The 19,565-nt window shown below is 37.1% G+C and overlaps 1 protein-coding gene across 1 annotated transcript in view; it reads left to right on the forward strand.

Annotated features, from left to right (window-relative positions):
- SLCO6A1 (solute carrier organic anion transporter family member 6A1) overlaps positions 1-19,565 on the forward strand; it is a 96,938-nt gene that overhangs the window by 18,083 nt on the left and 59,290 nt on the right. The window contains exons 5-6 of the mRNA XM_087861894.1: positions 4,291-4,412; positions 5,247-5,359. Coding sequence (XP_087718020.1) covers positions 4,291-4,412; positions 5,247-5,359 — 235 coding nt within the window. The remainder of the gene's footprint in view (positions 1-4,290; positions 4,413-5,246; positions 5,360-19,565) is intronic.

Here is a 19,565-nt window from a genome sequence, read left to right on the forward strand (position 1 = left end):
TTTGGCTATTCAGGGTCTTTTCTGGTTCCATACAAATTTTAGAATTGTTTGTTCCAGCTCTGTGAAAAAAGTTGATGGTATTTTGATAGGGATTGTATTGAATGGATACATTACTCTAGGTAGCCTAGATATTTTAACAATATGTGTTCTTCCAGTCCACAATCATGGAATATTTTTCCATTTCTTTGTGTCTTCTTCAATTTCTTTCATGTGTGTTCTATAGTTTTCTGAATACAGATCCTTTGCCTCTTTGGTTAGGTTGATTCCCAGGTAACATGGCTTTTGGTGCAGTTGTGAATGGGATCGACTTTTTTAACTTCTCTTCTGTCTCATTGTTAGTGTATAAAAATGCAACTGATTTCTGTGCATTGATTTTATATCCTGTTACTTTGCTGAATTCCTGTATGAATTCTAGAAATTTTTTGGTGGAGTCTTTTGGTTTTTCCACATAGTGTATTGTGTCATCTGTGAAGAGTGAGAGTTTGACTTCTTTGCTGATTTGGATGCCTTTTATTTCTTTTTGTTGTCTAATTGCTGAGGCTAGGACTTCTAGTACTATGTTGAACAACAGTGCTAAGAGTGAACTTCCCTACCGTGTTCCTGACCTTAGTGGAAAAGCTTTCAGTTTTTCCCCGTTGAGAATGCTATTTGCTTTAGGCTTTTTGCATATGGCTTTTATGATATTGAGGTATGTTCCCTCTATCCCTACACTTTGAAGAGTTTTAATCAAGAAAGGATGCTGTACCCTGTCAGGTGCTTTTACCGCATCTGTTGAGAGGATCATATGCTTCTTGTCCTTTCTTTTATTAATGTAGTATATCACATTGATTGATTTGCAGTTGTTTAACCACCCTTGCAGCCCAGGAATAAATCCCACTTGGTCGTGGTGAATAATCCTTTTAATGTACTGTCAGAACCTATTGGCTAGTTTCTTGTTGAGAATTTTTGCATCCATGTTCATCCGGGATATTGGTCTATAATTCTGCTTTCCAGTGGGGTCTTTGTCTGGTTTGACAATCAAGGTAATGCTGGCCTCATAAAAAGAGTTTGGAAGTTTTCCTTCCATTTCTATTTTTTGAAACAGCTTCAGAAGAATAGGTATTAATTCTTCTTTAAATGGTAGAATTCCCGTGGGAGGCTATCCATCCCTGGACTCTGGTTTGTTGGGAGATTTTTAAAAAAATATTTTATTTATTTATTTGTCAGAGAGAGAGAGCGAGTGAAGCAGGAGGAGTTGCAGGCAGAGGGAGAAGCAGGCTCCCTGATGAGCGAGGAGCCCAATGTGGGACTCGATCCCAGGACCCTGAGATCATGACCAGAGCCAAAAGTAGATGCTTAAGTGACTGAAACAGCCAGGCGTTCCTGTTGGGAGATTTTTTATTACTTCTTCAATTTCTTTGCTGGTTATGGGTCTGTTCATTTTTTCTATTTATTCCTGTTTCAGTTTTGATAGTTTATATGGTTCTAGGAATGCATCCATTTTTCCCAGATTGCCTAATTCATTGCCATATATTTGCTCATAACATGTTCTTATAATTGTTTTTTTTCTTTGGTGTTGATTGTGATCTATCCTCTTTCATTCATGATTTTATTTATTTGGGGACCTTTCTCTTTTCTTTTGGATAAGTCTGGCCAGGGGTTTATCGATCTTACCAATTCTTTCAAAGAACCAGGTCCTAATTTTGTTGAGTAGAATCTGTTCTACTATTTTTTTGCTTCCTATTTCATTGATTTCTGCTCTAATATTTATTAGTTTTCTCCTTCTGCTGGGTTTGGCTTTATTTGCTCTTCTTTCTCCAGCTCCTTTAGGTATGAGGTTAGGTTGTGTATTTGAGCCCTTTCTTGTTTCTTGAGAAAGGCTTGTATTGCTATATACTTCCCTCTTAGGACTGCCTTTGCTTCATTCCAAAGGTTTTGAACAGTTGTGTTTTCATTTTCATTTGTTCCCATGAATTTTTAAAAATTCTTCTTTAATTTCCTGGTATATATAGTTGGCTGCTCCCATGTTAGGGACATAAATATTTACAATTGTTAGATCTTTTTGGTGGATAGACCCTTACTTATGATCTAGTGTCCTTCCTCATCTCTTATTATAGTCTTTGGTTTAAAATCTAATTTGTCTGATGTAAGGATTGCTACCCCAGCTTTCTTTTGATGTCCATTAACATGATAAACGGTTTTCCACCCCCTCACTTTCAATCTGGAGGTGTCTTTGGGTCTAAAATAAGTCTCTTGCAGGCAGGCAGCATATTGATGGGTCTTGCTTTTTTATCCAGTCTGATATGAAGTATTCTTGGCTGCGTATTTTTCTCGTCTAGCACCCTGAATATATCATACCAGTCCTTGTCCTGAACTGCTTTCAGGATTTTTTTCTTTGTCATTGAGATTTGTAAGCTTCACTGTTATATGTTCAGGTGTTGACCTATTGATTTTGAGGGGGGTTCTCTGTGCCTCCTGGACTTGAATATCTATTTTCTTCCTCAGATTAGGGACATTCTCAGCTATAATTTGCTCAAATATACCTTCCGCCCCCCACTTTCCTTTTCTTCTAGGATCCCAATTATTCTAATATTGTTTCTCTTTATGGTATCACTTATCTCTCGAATTCTCCCCTCATGATCCAGTAGTTGTGTATCTCTCTTTTTCTCAGCTTCTTTATTCTCCATCATTTTGTCTCTATATCACTAATTCTCTCTTCTGCCTCATTTATCCTAACAGTGCTTCCATTTTTTATTGCATCTCATTAATATCCTTTTTGATTTTGACTTGATTCGATTTTAGTTCTTTTATTTCTCCAGGAAGGTATTCTTCTTATTGAAAATATTCCACTAAGCTTATTCCTAGTAATTTGAAGTACTTCATTAGTATTGTGCATAGAATCTTTATTATTTAATTTCTTAATTATTTCTAGTAGGAGGAAAATCTATTGATCTGTAGTGCACTGTATTAAATTCTTTGCTTATACTTTTTTTTCCCTTTGTTCTTTGTTTACACTTTTAATTTCCTCAGTCTTCTTGGTTATCAATTATTTACACATATGTAATAATCATATGTAGCATAGTGCACATGGTTACAATACATAGCTGGATTCAAAAACAAAAAGAGAAAAAAAGAAAATTTCTAAATATTATAATCACTGAGGAAACACATAACCCTAATGACAATCTAGAGTTGAAACTCCTTGTGCATAATATATACAGATATGTATACCTATTGGGTAATGGAACTCAAGATTTCAACCTTGTAGCATTGCAAGTTGGAACTTGTACCCCTGAATAATGTAGCAATGGATAAAGAGTTGTCCCATTAATGAATAAAACTGGGAATATTGTCCACATTCTATGAAAAGCAAGGTCTGTATGCAAGCTCCTCATCAGGTCTCTGTTGACAACAGGATTGCCTGTGAGAAACCAGCACCTTCAAAACTGTGGTTCTTGAGTATATAGGTATTTTCCCACAACAGAATGTTAGACAAGGTGTTAAATATCTGTGGAACTGAAGACAGTGGTAGCTGTATGGTAATGAACACACCCAAATCTTCTCCCTAAATGATATAACATAACTTCACAACTATGAAAATTTTCCCAAGATCATGGCCTTAGCATGACTGAAGACAAAGAATGCTGAAACTGCAAATGAACAGGGAATAAAAAGAGAAAATCAACAAATCCAGCACAGGATCCTTCACACATTCCCATCCCACCCTACTCACCGCAAAGTCTACAAAAGCAGACCAAGAAAAACTGCAGAGAAGAGGGAAGACAAAGCCTAACAAAGAGTCCTATGGGTGATTAGGTATGATCACTAGAAGGGTAATTAACACTCAATCTGAGTTGAGTCAGAGAAGGAATTTAAGAAAGAGATTTCCAAGTATAGGTGATTTAAAGGGTCAGATGCCAGATAAAGAGTTAGTTGTGTACCTTAGGGGTCCAGGCTTGCCCTAAAGGGTGTGCATGACTTAAAGGGGCAGGAGTGATTTTAAAGGATAGGTGAGATTTAAAAGGATAGTCTTCCAAACACATGGATTCTGCTGGAAAAAAAAGTTAAAAAGAACAAAGAATTACTTTTGCACCTGAGTGGATGTGGGAAAAGAAAGAAAAGGGAAAAATTTATATTCCTGCAGGATAAAAGAAAGCTATATAATTGGAGGACTCACAATCAGCAAAACAAAACAGTAGGGACAAATTAACAGAAAATGTTCCATTTCTCTCTTCTCTCTTTCTGTTTGATTATGGCATTGTCGTAATGAAATACACAATGTTGAAATTTTAAATTTTTTCTCTGTTAAAGTGCTGATGACAGTGATGAGCATCAAAGGCAGCTGCGGAATTGGTGGATTTATTTTGGTTTGGTCTCACTTATTGCATGGTCTACATTGATACCATTGTCATGCTTTCCACACAGTGTACGAGGTGACTATAAAAATATAATTCATTAAATTAAAAAACAATAGATTCCTTGTCCCCACCCCCATCTCCTCATGTCAGAATATGGCTGAACTACATTTCTTTTTGTCATGGAGCTATGGCGACATATAGGTTAGTGTTATTTGAGCAAATGAAGCTGGATGTGGCCAAATATTATTTTATTTATGTGCCAGATTTCATTAGTATGTATTTTTGCTTCTTGTCATTCTTTAAATGCTAGAGTTCATAACATTTCTTTAGAAAGAAACATGTTTAAATCTACTTACCTAGCATTACTTAATATACGTACTACCTTAAAGAAATATTATAAGTTAAAATAGTATTAAAATTCTTTTGAAAACACTGAAAAATAATATGTAACATTAGAGAAATCAAATACTTTCCTAATGACAGTACATTTTATTGTCACAAAATATTTTTAGCAATGTCAAAATTACTCTTTTACATTTTAGGGCTGTGCTGTCAAGTACTATAGTCACTTGCCACATGTGACTATTTAAATGTCAAATTAAATTAAAATTAGAAACCCATTTACTCAGTCATAGGAGCTAGATTTCTAGTATTAATAGCTACATATAGCTCATTGCTACAGTATTGGACAGTACAGCTATGGAAAATTTTCATTATCATAGAATGTTCTTTATGACAGCACTGTTTTAGGAAAATGTGCTTTTTACTTAATTAGATTGACTTTAGCCTGTTCACAAATAGCTCACTTGTCATTTCAAGAAAAACTGGGTTTATTAAGATGTATGCATATATTTGTCTGTGTTAATTATTCAAATATGCCATAAGATTCTTTTATTTCTTATCATATAGGTACAGCAAAGATAAAAGCTGAGAAGCGTAAACATCCTCATCCATTTGATGGAGAGATTAAAGATCAGGAATTTGGACCGATTAATATCAAGGATTTATTTGCTACTATTTGGGTAAAGTAAAATATTTTTCATGAACAAACCAAATAAGTTGACCTGTAGTGGATGTAAGAAAATAACCATAAAGTGTTCAACTTAAATCTGAGTGGGACTTTCAAAGTCTTAATTAACTTATTCATTTTATAGATAATGTAAAATAGGACCCGCCTTAACTAAGTGGCATTTCCAGGAACATGGCTAGTGTCAGAGGATGGTACTAGTATTTTCCTCCTATTTCTTTTAATTTTACTTTTGTGTTATTTTGTGCTTGTTCTTTCCCTGAAGAAATAAATAAGACATTTAATGAGATAACTTACAGGTATCAACATCTTTTTATTATGGTTAAATGACGTAGCAGAGAACTCTAGAAGTTAGCAAATATTCTTGCAAACATCATATTTTATGGAAAATATCTCAATATCAAATAGAGAAGAAATCTTTGTTTCTCTAGGTGAGAAACACGGCCTACAATACAGACATAGTGGGGTTTAAAAACCCAACTTCTTTTTAAAATTTTTTAAAGATCTTATTTATTTATTTGTTTGTTTATTTGAGAGAGAAAGAGAGAGAGTGTGTGAGTCCAAGCAGGGGGAGGAGGAGAGGGGAGGAGCAGAGGGGGGAGGAGAGGGAAAGAATCTCAAGCTGACTCCACGCTGTATGTGGAGTGGGTGGTGGAGCTCGATCCCGCGACCCTGAGATCATGACCTAAGCTGAAACCAAGAGTCAGATGCTCAACTGACTGAGCCATCCTGGCATCCTGAAAAAAAACCCAGCTTCTAAATAATGATTCTGTATTCAATTTACTTCCTCTTCTCCTCTTCATAACTTTATCCTTTATGTTGAGGGCAGAATCGCATTGAAGATATGATACTAACACCCATGGCTTTATGGAGCTGTGTTCTTGTGTGGGTCTCAGATCTTAAAAAATACAGATTAAAAACAAGTGATTGACAATTGTGTAGAGAAAATTCCATGTAAAATGTACTTTAGATATAGGTCAAAGTAGGCTTCACTGAACAGGGAGCATTTAAATAGAAAACCCTAAAGCAAGAGAAGGAATTATCCATGCAAAGAATGGTCATTAAGGAAATTTCAAGCATAAGAGACACATGTGGAAACATCTTGAGGCAGCAAAGTTTTTGCCTATGTTCAGTTTAGAGAAGACTTGTATGTTTAAAGCATAGCTGCTTGGTGGAGAGAGTGAAAGAATACTAGGTTGGAAAGATAAGCAGAAGGCTAGCTCTTGAAGGTCCTTGTGGGAGATTGTGAGAGCTTTAGATTTTGTTTTCAATGCAATAGGAAGTCACTAATATAAGTTAGGGAATGATGTTTTAAGAACTTTAAAACATGACTTTGTGTAAAAAATGGATTACAGTGGGGTGAGAATTGAAAAGGCAGTATGATTTAGGTGTTGTTACAGGAAGTTTTCTCTCGGTATTAAAAATGGTTAATTTTTATTCAGCTAGTATATAGGACCCAATTGCAAGAACCAATTAAAGAATTACTTGGCATTTATAAAATTCAGGGCTATTGACAATGATTTGTATAAGAAGAAAAAAAAGTAAACCTTTCACATAGCAATATGATCTGAGCTTCTGGAGTCTTAAAAAAGAAAGAAAATAAATTAAAACCTAAAATATGGGAAAGCAAATGTTCTAAAATCTACATATGGACATGTAATATCCAGATCCAACAGAAAGCTTATGTATCTAGGCTCTTGCCTTTAATCATATACCAGGCTGAGTTCAGAAAGAAAACAGGGATAACGGGCCACACTTTAGGGAGCCTACTAGATTAGAAAAATTCCCACTGTTTGCCTTGTTTCATGGTTTAGCACCTGCCAAAGCTGACTTTCTCAGTAAAGTGTATCTATTGAGCCATGTTGGTGAAATTATTCTATTTTATTTTATTATTTTATTTTATTTTATTTTTCATTTTGGTGAAATTTAAGTAGGGCATTTCTTCTCTGATCCTAAGGGAGTCAGCCAGTGTTTTCTATTAAGTTGGTGGTTACTTGTGAGTCAGTTAAGCAATGTAGGTTATTAAAGAATTCATGCAAGGAAGAGTGGAGTTAAGCAGTGGTAATGGTAATAATCCCTCATCAGGTAAGGGTGAGAGATGCTATGACTCTCTGGGGATGAGTAGAAAGTAAACTAAAGGTAAGTTTATGCTTCTCTGTGGTAGATCATAGAGAAATTTTCTTGTTAGGGTCTGTCACTTTTTACCTAAGCCCAAAAGTCAGACTTCTGTTAGAGACTCTGACCACCCAAGAGTAGCATCCTGTTCTTTGGTAAAGTTTTAGAGAGAGTAAGCTCTAGCCTTCTCTTTGTGACTAGTGGTTATCCAAGGGGTAAAAGGCAAATGATGCATCAGATCTCTCTTTATCCATAGGTTCTGATTTGTTAGCAGGCCTAACTACTAGAGGGACTACTCCTCAGGGACATTATGTAGCACTCACTACTGTGATACCTTACCAAATATCCATATTTCTTTCATTTGGAGACATACTTTTTTCCTTCACTTTTTAACATCTTTAAAATGGGTTGGTATTAAATTGATGGAGTCTTGAAATAACTATAAAGCAGGATGTAATTTTGACATAGTAGATAATGCCCGATATGCATAAACTTGGTGATGGCTGTTCATATTATCATTACCTTAACTAAGTTATATACTTGAGTGGTGCTGTCCATATTGAGTGAGCCTTCTTGGTTAACATTTCAAAAAGATGATGCAGTATTTAAGCATGGTATTATAAACTTATTATATATGTATAATATATATACAAATATTTGATGTTGAAGGAATGATCACTAGTTCACATTTTCTTGCAAAGTAACATCCAAGTATTTTATGAAACTTAAGTAAAGGAATCCCACAAATAGAGATAGCTTTATTGTTCTTTTATTGAGATAACTGCAAAAGGACTGACTAGACCACATGCCAAACTGTGTGGCTAAGTCAGGAAAAACTGGCAAGTCCTTCTTAATAGATCTAATATATTTCAAAAGCCGGTGAGACTAAAATCTGCATAGTATAGGATTTTCCTTTAAGCATTGTAGCATTATGTCAGTGGCCGTGATTTTTTTTTAATGTTTTTTTATTATATTATGTTAGTCACCATACAGTACATCCCTGGTTTTTGATGTAAAGTTCGATGATTCATTAGTTGCGTATAACACCTAGTGCACCATGCAATACGTGCCCTCCTTACTACCCATCACCAGCCTATTCCATTCCACCCTCTCCCCTCTGAAGCCCTCAGTTTGTTTCTCAGAGTCCATAGTCTCTCATGCTTCATTCCCCCTTCTGATCACCCCCCTTTCTTTATCCCTTTCTTCCCCTACCGATCATCCTGGTTCTTATGTTCCATAGATGAGAGAAACCATATGATAATTGTCTTTCTCTGCTTGACTTATTTCACTTAGCATTATCTCCTCCAGTGCCATCCATGTTGCAGCAAATGTTGAGAACTCGTTCTTTCTGATAGCTGAGTAATATTCCATTGTATATATGGACCACAGCTTCTTAATCCAGTCATCTGTTGAAGGGCATCTCTGCTCCTTCCACGATTTAGCTATTGTGGACAGAGCTGCTATGAACATTGGGGTGCATATGGCCCTTCTCTTCACTACGTCTGTTTCTTTGGGGTAAATACCCAGTATTGCAATGGCTGGGTCATAGGGTAGCTCAATTTTTAACTTTTTAAGGGACCTCCATACTGTTTTCCAGAGTGGCTGTACCAACTTGCATTCCCACCAACAATGTAGGAGAGATCCCCTTTCTCCACATCCTCTCCAACAATTGTTGTTTCTTGTCTTGTCTATTTTTGCCATTCTAACTGGCGTAAGGTGGTATCTCAGTGTGGTTTTGATTTGAATTTCCTTGATGGCTAATGATTTTGAACATTTTTTCATGTGTCTCTTAGCCATTTGTATGTCTTCATTGGAAAAGTGTCTGTTCATATCTTCTGCTTATTTTATGATTTATTTGTTTCTCGTGTATTGAGTTTGAGAAGTTCTTTGTAGATCTGGGATACCAGTCTTTTATCTGTAGCATCATTTGCAAATATATTCTCCCATTCCGTGCCTCTTAGTTTTTTTGACTGTTTCCTTGGCTGTGCAGAAGCTTTTTATCTTGATGAAGTCCCACAAGTTCATTTTATCTTTTGTTTCTCTTGCCTTTGAAGATGTGTCATGAAAAGGTTGCTGTGGCCGATGTCGTAGAGGTTGCTGCCTATGTTCTCCTCTAGGATTTTGATGGATTCCTGTCTCACATCGAGGTCTTTCATCCATTTGGAGTTTATCTTTGTGTATGGTGTGAGATAGTGGTCAAGTTTCATTCCAATTTTCCCAGCACCATTTATTGAAGAGACTGTCTTTTTTCCACTGGATGTTTTTTCCTGCTTTATCAAAGATTAGTTGCCCAGAGAGCTGAGGGTCCATTTCTGGGTTCTCTATTCTGTTCCATTGGTCTATGTGTCTGTTTTTGTGCCAGTACCATGCTGTCTTTGTGATCACAGCTTTGTAGTACAGCTCGAAATCCGGCATTATGATGCCCCAAGCTTTGTTTTTCCTTTTCAACAGTTCCTTGGCGATTCAGGGCCTTTTCTGGTTCCATACAAATTTAAGGACTATTTGGTCCAGTTCTTTGAAAAATGTCATCGGTATTTTGATCGGGATAGCATTGAAAGTGTAGATTGCTCTGCGTAGCATGGACATTTTAACTATTTTAATTCTTCCGATCCATGAGCATGGAATATTTTTCCATCTTTTTGTGTCTTCCTCAATGTCTTTCAAGAGTGATTTATAGTTTCTAGAATATAGATCCTTTATGTCTCTGGTTAATTCCAAGATAATGTATGGTTTTTGGTGCTATTGTAAGTGGGATGGATTCCCTAATTTCTCTTTCTTCAGTCTCATTGTTCGTGTATAGAAATGCAACTGATTTCTGAGCATTGATTTTGTATCCCTCCACATTACTGAATTGCTCTATGAGTTCTAGTAGTTTGGGGGTGGAGTCTTTTGGGTTTTCCATATAGAGTATCATGTCATCTGCGAAGAGAGACAGTTTGACTTCTTCCTTGCCAATTTGGATACATTTTATCCCGTTTTGTTGTCTGATTGCTGTTGCAAGGACTTCTAGTACTATGTTGAATAATAGTGGTGAGAGTGGGTATCCTTGTCGTGTTCCTGATCTTAAGGGAAAGGCTTCCAGCTTTACCCCATTGAGAATAATATTTGCTGTAGGCTTTTCATAGATGGTTTTTATGAGATTGAGGAATGTACCCTCTATCCTTACACTCTGAAGAGTTTTAATCAGGAAAGGATGCTGTATTTTTTCAAATGCTTTTTCTGCATCTATTGAGAGAATCATATGATTTTTGAATTTCTCCTTTTGGATAAAATCTGTGACACTGATTGATTTGTGAACGTTGACCCACCCTTGCATCCCAGGGATGAATTCCACTTGGTCATGATGGATAATCCTTTTAATGTACTGTTGGATTCTGTTAGCCAGGATCTTGTTGAGAATTTTGGCATCCATATTCATTAGAGAAATCGGTCTGTAATTCTCCTCTTTGATGGGGTCTTTGCCTGGTTTGGGGATCAAGGTAATATTGGCCTCATAGAATGAGTTTGGTAGCTCTCCTTCTGTTTCTGTTTTTTGAAATAGCTTTAGAAGAATAGGTATTATTTCTTCTTTAAATGTTTGGTAGAATTCCCCAGGAAAACCGTCTGGTCTGGGAGTTTTGTTTTTTGGAAGGTTGTTTATCACTGTTTTAATCTCTTCATAATTAATTGGCCTGTTTAAAAAATCAATTTCTTCCTGTTTCAGTCTTGGTAGTTTATAGGTTTCCAGGAAGTCCTCCATCTCTTCCAGATTGCTTAATTTATTGGCATAAAGCTGTTGATAAAAGTTTCTAATAATCCTTCCAACTTCATTGGTGTTGGTTGTGACCTCTCCTTTTTCATTCATAATTTTCTTAATTTGGGTCCTTTCTCTATTCTTTTGGATAAGCCTTGCCAGTGGTCTTTCAATTTTATTAATTCTTTCAAAGAACCAGCTTCTAGTTCTGTTGATCTGCTCTACTGTACTCCTGGTTTCTAATTCATTGATTTCTGCTCTAATCTTGGTCAACTGCTTTCTCGTGCGTGGATGAGACCTGTCCTTCTGTTGCTGTTGCAGCTTCTTGAGGTGAGAATATAAAAACTGCATTTTAGATTTTTCTATTCTTTTGAGTGAGGCTTGGATGGCTAGGTATTTTCCCCTTAGGACTGACTTTGCAGTATCCCATAGGTTTTGGACCATTGTGTTTTCATTCTCGTTGGTCTCCATAAATTGTTTAAATTGATTTTTGATTTCCTGGTTTATTGAATCATTCCTGAGCAGGATGGTTCTTAGTCTCCAAGTGTTTGAGTTTCTTCCAAATTTTTCCTTGTGGTTGAGTTCCAATTTCGAAGCATTGTGGTCTGAGAATATGCAGGGAATAATTTCAGTCTTTTGGTGTCAGTTGAGACCTGTTTTGTGACCCAGAACATGGTCTATTCTTGAGAATGTTCCATGGGCATTAGAATAGAATGAGTATTCTTTGGTTCTGGGGTGTAGTGTTCTATATATATCTATGAGGTCCAACTCGTTGAGTATGGCATTCAAAGCCTTTGTTTCTTTGTCGAGTTTTTGCATGGGTGTTCTGTCTAATTTTGATAGTGAGGTGTTGAGGTCCCCTACTATCAGTGTATTTTTATCTATATGTCTCTTTATTCTGGTTAAGACTTGGCTTGTGTATCTTGCTGCTCCCCTGTTGGGGGCATATATATTTATAATTGTCATATCCACTTGTTGAATACATCCTTTCAGAATAATATAGTGCCCTTCTGTGTCTCTAACTATAGTCTTTAGTTTAAAATCCAATCTGTCTGATATGAGAATTGCTACCCCAGCTTTCTTTTGAGGTCCATTGGCGTGAAAGATGGTATTCCATCCCTTTACTTTCAGTCTGAATGTATCTTTAGGTTCAAGATGAATCTTTTGTAGACAGCAAATGGATGGGTCATGTCTTTTTTTCCAATCTGCAACCCTGTGGTGTTTTATGGGGGCATTTAGGCCATTTACATTGAGACTGATTATTGAGAGATATGATTTTAATGATGCCATGTTGCCAGTAAAGTCTTTGTTTCTATAGATTGTGACTTTCTGTTCTGTATCACTCTTGGGACCTTTTTACTTTTATAGAACCCCCCTTAATATCTCCTGTAGGGCTAGATTAGTGGTTACGAAATTGGTCAATGACTGGCGATTGTGGAAGGTCTTTATTTCTCCATCAAATCTGAATGACAGCCTTGCTGAATAAAGGATCCTTGGCTGCATGTTTTTCTCTGAAAGAGCTTTAAAAATGCCCCCCAACCCTTTCTTTCATTCCAGGTCTGTGTAGACAGGTCTGACGTAATTCTTGGTATGTGAGAAATTTCTTTGCCCTGGCCGCTTTCAATACTGTATCCTTGGATCTAATATTTGTGAAATGCACTATGACGTGACGTGGCATAGGTTTGTCGTGGTTGAGCTTGGGAGGGGTCCTCTCTGCCTCTTGGACACGAATTCTTGTTTCCTTTGCTAGATTAGGGACGTTTTCAGCTACAATTTGTTCAAATATCTCTCCTAGACCTCTGTTTCTCCACCCCCTTGGGGATGCCGATGATTCTGACATTGGAATGTTTCATTGACTCAGTAATCTCCCTCAACCCACATTCTTGAGAATGGGTTTTTTTGAGCCAAGTTTCTATTTTAGCTCTCTCTTCTACTAACCCATCCTCCAATTCGCTGATACGTTCTTCTGCCTCATTTACCCTGGCCATCAGAGCCTCTAGTTTTGACTGCATTTGGCTCATAGAATTTTTAATTTCTGCCAGATTCACTCTAATTTCCTCCCTTAGAGATTCTATATTCTCATTAACATTTTCGTTAATACCTTTTTCAAGTCAACACATCATCTTGACCATTGTTACTCTGAATTCCATTTCTGATAATTTGGTTATATCCATATCCATTAGTTCTGTGGCAGGGGCCACAGACTCATTGCCTTTTCTTTGCTGGGGGTGATTTCTCCTTCTCGTTATTCTGATGAGGAGAGGTTGCAGGGTTGTCCAGAGCCCAAATTATTGACCGGGACCCAGGCCATGTGCCCTTGTTTTATAGGGACCTTAGGGATGTGGGCTTCTTGATTTTTCAGCCTGCCTTCTGTGTTCTGGGGGAGGGGCCTGCCACGCCGATACTCAGGCAACCCTGTTTGGGTAGAGTCTCCTCGTCCCCTGTGAGGGGGGATGGGGGTCGGCACACTGTGAGCCGGTCTTTCCAGGCTTTTGTTCTCTGGCGGCTTTCCCTGGTGGTTTGCTGTGCCTCTTCTGAGAGTCAGAGCAGCAGTAGCCGAATCTCAGCCTCTGTCTCAGAACAGAGGGATCGCGGACCGTTCTCCACTGATGTTCTGGCCACTTTAACTCTGTTTCTGTTGGTGCTGCTCAACCCTGCAGCGTCCTGGGATGTGTGCCCCACAGCCGGTGTCCCAGCCCTCACTTCCAGGGCCAGTGCGTCTCTGTCCTTTGTGTTTCTAACACCGCCAGCCGCCCCCCGTTTGCTCCCGGAGCTCCCGGTCTCAGTGTGGTTCCGGTGAGCACACCGGAGGTCCGTTTCAGCCTGGTGGCGCGCGTTCCCCGGCTCACGGTCTCAGTCTGCTCTCTCGTGGGTGCCGGTTCGCGAGTCCACCCGCTCCCCCGTGCAGGTGGCTACCGCTTCCCGGCACCCGAACGCGGCGGCTCCCTCCCCCTTCCGTTTATCTTCTGATATCTGTGCGTGGTTTCAAGGCTCCCCGCTTCGTACCTCAATACTCAGCGCTGGAGATGTTCATTTGTAGGGATCCAGATGTATCTTCCTGCATCTCAGGCTGATTCCGTGGATGTTCAGGCTGGTCTGGTACCTATCCAGCTCAACTCAGGGGACCGGCTGAAAAAGGGGTCCCTTACTCTTCCGCCATCTTAACTCCATCCGTGATTTTTTTTTAATGGTACACAGAATAATGGTGTTTCTTACTGTTGATAGCATTTTAGATTAAATAAAATATGGTATTTTAACCTTTCTGAACCTCACTTTCTTCAACTGAGAAATTGGTACAATAATGGTACCTTCTTCAGAGGAATGTAGGGTAAATAGATTTCTGCAGAGCCCATAGTAAAAACTCAGCAAATACATAATTAATATGAATGCCTACTTGAGATATTTCTGATTTTAGATTAGGGAAGGAAAGTGCACCAAAAAAATAAGGGAAAATGTTATAATATTTTCATCTTGATAAGAAGAATGGGTTATCAACTAGAAAATAAATTTAAAAGACTAGTATGAGGAATTTGATTGACTAAAAAGCTTTGTCTTCCTACACTATTAACCATATAGTTCAGTACCTCCTAGTTCATGACACTTAATTGGTACTGTTTGCTTGAAGTTCAATGTCTGTTTACAAGTTCCTGTTTTAAGGGCTGACATAAAATCATTCCAGCAAGCAAGTTATTCCAGTCAGTAAAATGTATCACCATCATTATAAGACTTACTGACTAAAAACTAGTTAAAAAACACATCTTCTGATTTTTTAGGGATAGATTTTTTTTTTCTAAAAGAAAAGTCTTCTTGTCATAAACTTTTATTAAAAGAAGCCAGAGAAGTATCTCTTTTTAGAATGGATTCTCTTTACTCTTACCATATTTCCTGTTCATCCTTACTTATATATTTTAGAAAATTCTTCAATTAACGAAAGAAGAGTTTTATTCAAATTTCAGTAAAGATAATTTTAATTTTAAAATTGATAAAATGGACATAAATAAAAGATAAAAAGCCAGAACAGAAACAAAATATTTAACATATTTATAAAGTTATAATATCCATTGCAAATCCTCAACAAGATATTAGCAAATCAAATCCAACAGTACATTAAAATAATTATTCACCATGATCAAGTGGGATTTATTCCTGGGCTGCAGGGATGGTTCAATTTTTGCAAAACAATCAACATGATATATTACATTAATTTAAAAAAGATAACCATATGGTCCTCTCAATAAGTGCAGAAAAAGTATTTGACAAAATACAGCATCCATTTTTTATAAAAACCCTCAACAAAATAGGTATAGTTGGAACATACCTCAATATTATAAAGGCCATGTTTGAAAGACCGACAACTAATATCATCCTCAATGGGGAAAATCTGAGAGCTTTTCCTCTAAGGTCAGGAACAAGACAGAGATGTCTATTCTCACCATTACTATTTAACATAGTACTAGAAATCTTAGCCTTGGCAGTCGGACAACAAAAAGAAATAAAAGGCATCTAAATTGACTAGGAAGAAGTAAACTCTCACTATTTGCAGAGGACATGACACTTAATGTAGAAAACCTAAAAAAGACTCCACCAAAAAATTGCTAGAATACATGAATTCAGCAAAGTTGTAGGATATAAAATCAACATCCAGAAATCTGTTGCATTTCTATACACCAATAATGAAGCAGGAGAAAGAGAAATCAAGGAATCGATCCCATTTACAGTTGCACCAAAAACCAGAAGATAAGACTAAACCTAACCAAAGAGGTAAAGGATCTGTACTCTGAACACTTATAAAAGAAATTGAAGAGGACACAAAGAAATGGAAAAGCATTCCATGCTTATGGATTGGAAGAACAAATACTATTAAAATATCTACAATACCCAAAGAAATCTATGCATTAAACACAATCCCTATCAAAATGCCACCAGCATTTTTCACAGCGCTAGAACAAACAATCCTAAAATGTGTATGGAACCACAAAGCCCCCAAATAACCAAAGCAATCTTGAAAAAGAAAAGCAAAGCTGGAGGCATCACAATTGCAGACTTTAAGCTATATTACAAAGCTGTAGTCATCAAGACAGTATGATACTGACACAAAAACAGACACATAGATCAATGGAACAGAACAGAAAACCCCAAAATGGATCCACAACTATAGGGTCAACTAATCTTCAACAAAGCAGGAAAGAATATCCACTGGAAAAAAAGACTGTCTCTTCAACAAATGGTGCTGGGAAAACTGGACAGCAACATGCAGAAGAATAAAATTGGATCACTTTCTACATCACACACAAAAGTAAATTCAAAATGGATGAATGACCTAAATGTGAGACAGGAAATCATCAAAATCCTAGAGGAGAACACAGGGAGCAACTTCTTTGATACTGACAGTAACAACTTCTTACTAGACACATCACTGAAGGCAAGGGAAATGAAAGCAGAAGTGAACTATTGGTATTTTGTCAAGATAAAAACTTCTGCACAGCAAAGGAAACAGCAAAACAAAAAGGCAGCCTATATTTGCAAATGACATATCTGATAAAGGGTTAGTATACAAAATCTAAAGAACTTATCAAACTCAACAGCCAAAAACCAAATAATCCAGTTAAGAAATGGGCATAAGATATGAATAGATATTTTTTCTAAAGAAGACATCTAGATGGCTAATAGACACATGAAAATATGCTCAACATCACTCATCATCGGGGAAATACAAATCAAAACCATGACAAGATACTGCCTCACACCTGTCAAAATGGCTGAAATTAACAGCACAGGAAACAAAAGGTGTTGTTGAGATGTGGAGAAAGGGGAACCGTCTTGCACTGTTGGTGGTAATGTAAACTGGTGCAGCCACTCTGGAAAACAGTATGGAGGTTCCCCTAAAAAGTTAAAAACAGGGGTGCCTGGGTGGCTCAGTCTGTTAAGGTTCTGACTCTTGATTTCAGTTCAGGTCATGATCTCAGGGTCTTGGGATTGAGCCCCACCTCAGGCTCCCCACTTAGTGGGGGGTCTGTTGTCTCCCTCTCCCTCTGCTTGCTCTCTGTCTCTCTCTCTCTCTCAAATAAATAAGTAAATATTTTTTTAAAAAGTTAAGAAAAGAGGGGCGCCTGGGTGGCACAGCAGTTAAGCGTCTGCCTTTGGCTCAGGGTGTGATCCCGGCGTTGTGGGATCGAGCCCCACATCAGGCTCCTCTGCTAGGAGCCTGCTTCTTCCTCTCCCACTCCCCCTGCTTGTGTTCCCTCTCTCGCTGGCTGTCTCTGTCCTGTCAAATAAATAAATAAAATCTTTAAAAAAAAAAAAAGAAGTTAAGAAAAGAACTACCGTATAATCCAGCAGTGGCACTACTAGGTATTACCCAAAGGATACAAAAATCCAGATTCAAAGGGGCACACACACTTCGATGTTTATAGCAGCAGCAGCATCAATAGCCAAAATATGGAAAGAGGCCAGATGTCCCATCAATTGATGAATGGTAAAGAAGATGTGTGTATACACACACACACACACACACACACACACACACAAAAAAAAAAAAAAAAACACACAGAGGAATATTACTCAGCCATCAAAAAGAATGATATCTAGCCATTTACAAAGACATGGCTGGAACTATAGTCTATTATGCTACGTGAAATAAGTCAGTCAGAGAAAGACAAATGCCATATGTGGAATTTAAGAAACAAAATAAATGAACATATGGGAAGGGGAAAAAGGAGAGAGAGAGAGAGAAACAAATCATAAGACACTCTTAATGAGAGAGAACAAACTGAGGATTGATGGAGGTAAGTGGGAGGGGGATGGGTTAGATGGGTGATGGCTATTGTTATGATGAGCACTGGTTGCTGAATTCTACTCCTGAACCAATATTGCACTATATTTTAACTAACTAGAATTTAAATAAAAATTTGAAGAAAAAAATAAGTAAAAATAAGTTATAATATCTGTGAGGTGAAAAGTTATAAATAAAAAGTCAAAGGGTTTACGCTTAAGAATAGAAAGTTGAACAACGAATAAGAACAATAACTATCCATAGCTCTCAGAATATAATGGATTAGGAATATATTTTAAAGAATAAAAACAGAAAGCTTGGAAATTAGGGAAATAAGTCAGGGAAAAGGAAAAAAACAATGAAATTAAGACTGGCTAGAAGCAGGTAAGGAATAAGATTTTATATGAGAAAACTGTTTTTAAATGTATGGAGCAGAGAGATCTGCACTTTACCTTCTTTTTCTTCATCTCGTGCCTTAAGTCTCATACCTTATTCACAGAGAAGACATTTATATACTAGAACTCCAGTGAACAAAGAATTGTCAATGAATTTTATGATATGAAAGAACTTCTTGAACTAGAAAGGACTAATTGAATTTAAAGTGTTATTCATTACTTGTGTGACTAGAAACGGATGACAGAATATATCAAAGGAAGCTAGTGTCCAAGTTATTTAGATATTATACTGTTGTTAGTCAAAATACTGAACTTTCTTTGAAAGGAGGTCAATTACTATCATAGAAACTAGAATCAATGTACATTTGACATAAGTAATATGATTTTTAAAAATATATTTATTACTTATATTTATGTCAGGACATCATGTATTATTTTCAGTCTCTGAGTTGTCTACTAGGTTTGATGAAATAAATTGGTGTTTATAGAAGCTGAGTAAGTGAGGTTTCAGGATAGAGGGCTGAAACATTTTTAAACTTGAAAAAGCATTTTATACATGAGGTATTTTACTCTTATTGACAGATTTAATAAAGATAGCCATTACTTATTTTCTATGGCTAATAATAGATGTTTTTCATGAGGAACCAAGACCAGAGCAAAGGCGAAGTTAAATGATCAAGTAAAACACTTGAGAAATTCAAAGTTTATTGGTATCCTCTACAACTTATGTTTTCTTCCTATTTGGAAGACACCAAAGCCTTTTACTGGCAAGATCATTGTCTCCTGTCATGCTACCTTGATTAGGGTAGGAAGTAGATTAATGCTTCTACCACATGAAAGAAAAAGTTCCATAATTAATTGGGACACTACACACCCATCTTCAGTGAACCTTGGTTGAGTCTTTGGGAGCTCTTTCCTTCCTGCAACATTTCTTTGCATCAGTTTCCTCGTTGACATTTGTTTCCCACTGCTACTTGAGCTCTGTCCTGTATCTTAGTCTACTTGTCTGTGTCCATTATACCATTAACTTTATATTTTGCTGATCCTGTCCTTGTTTCAGACTCTTACTAAGTAAGTACATGCAGGAGTACCATGTTGATTGGTTACCATTTAAAACCATACCTCCCAGACCAGCATGGACCTCCTCTAGTGTAGTAAAGACCATGGTTTTAGACAAACTCTGTGA

This window comes from Ursus americanus, chromosome 5, assembly GCF_024610735.1.
Source record: "Ursus americanus isolate L20-20 chromosome 5, mUrsAme1.1.p, whole genome shotgun sequence".
NCBI lineage: Eukaryota > Metazoa > Chordata > Mammalia > Carnivora > Ursidae > Ursus > Ursus americanus.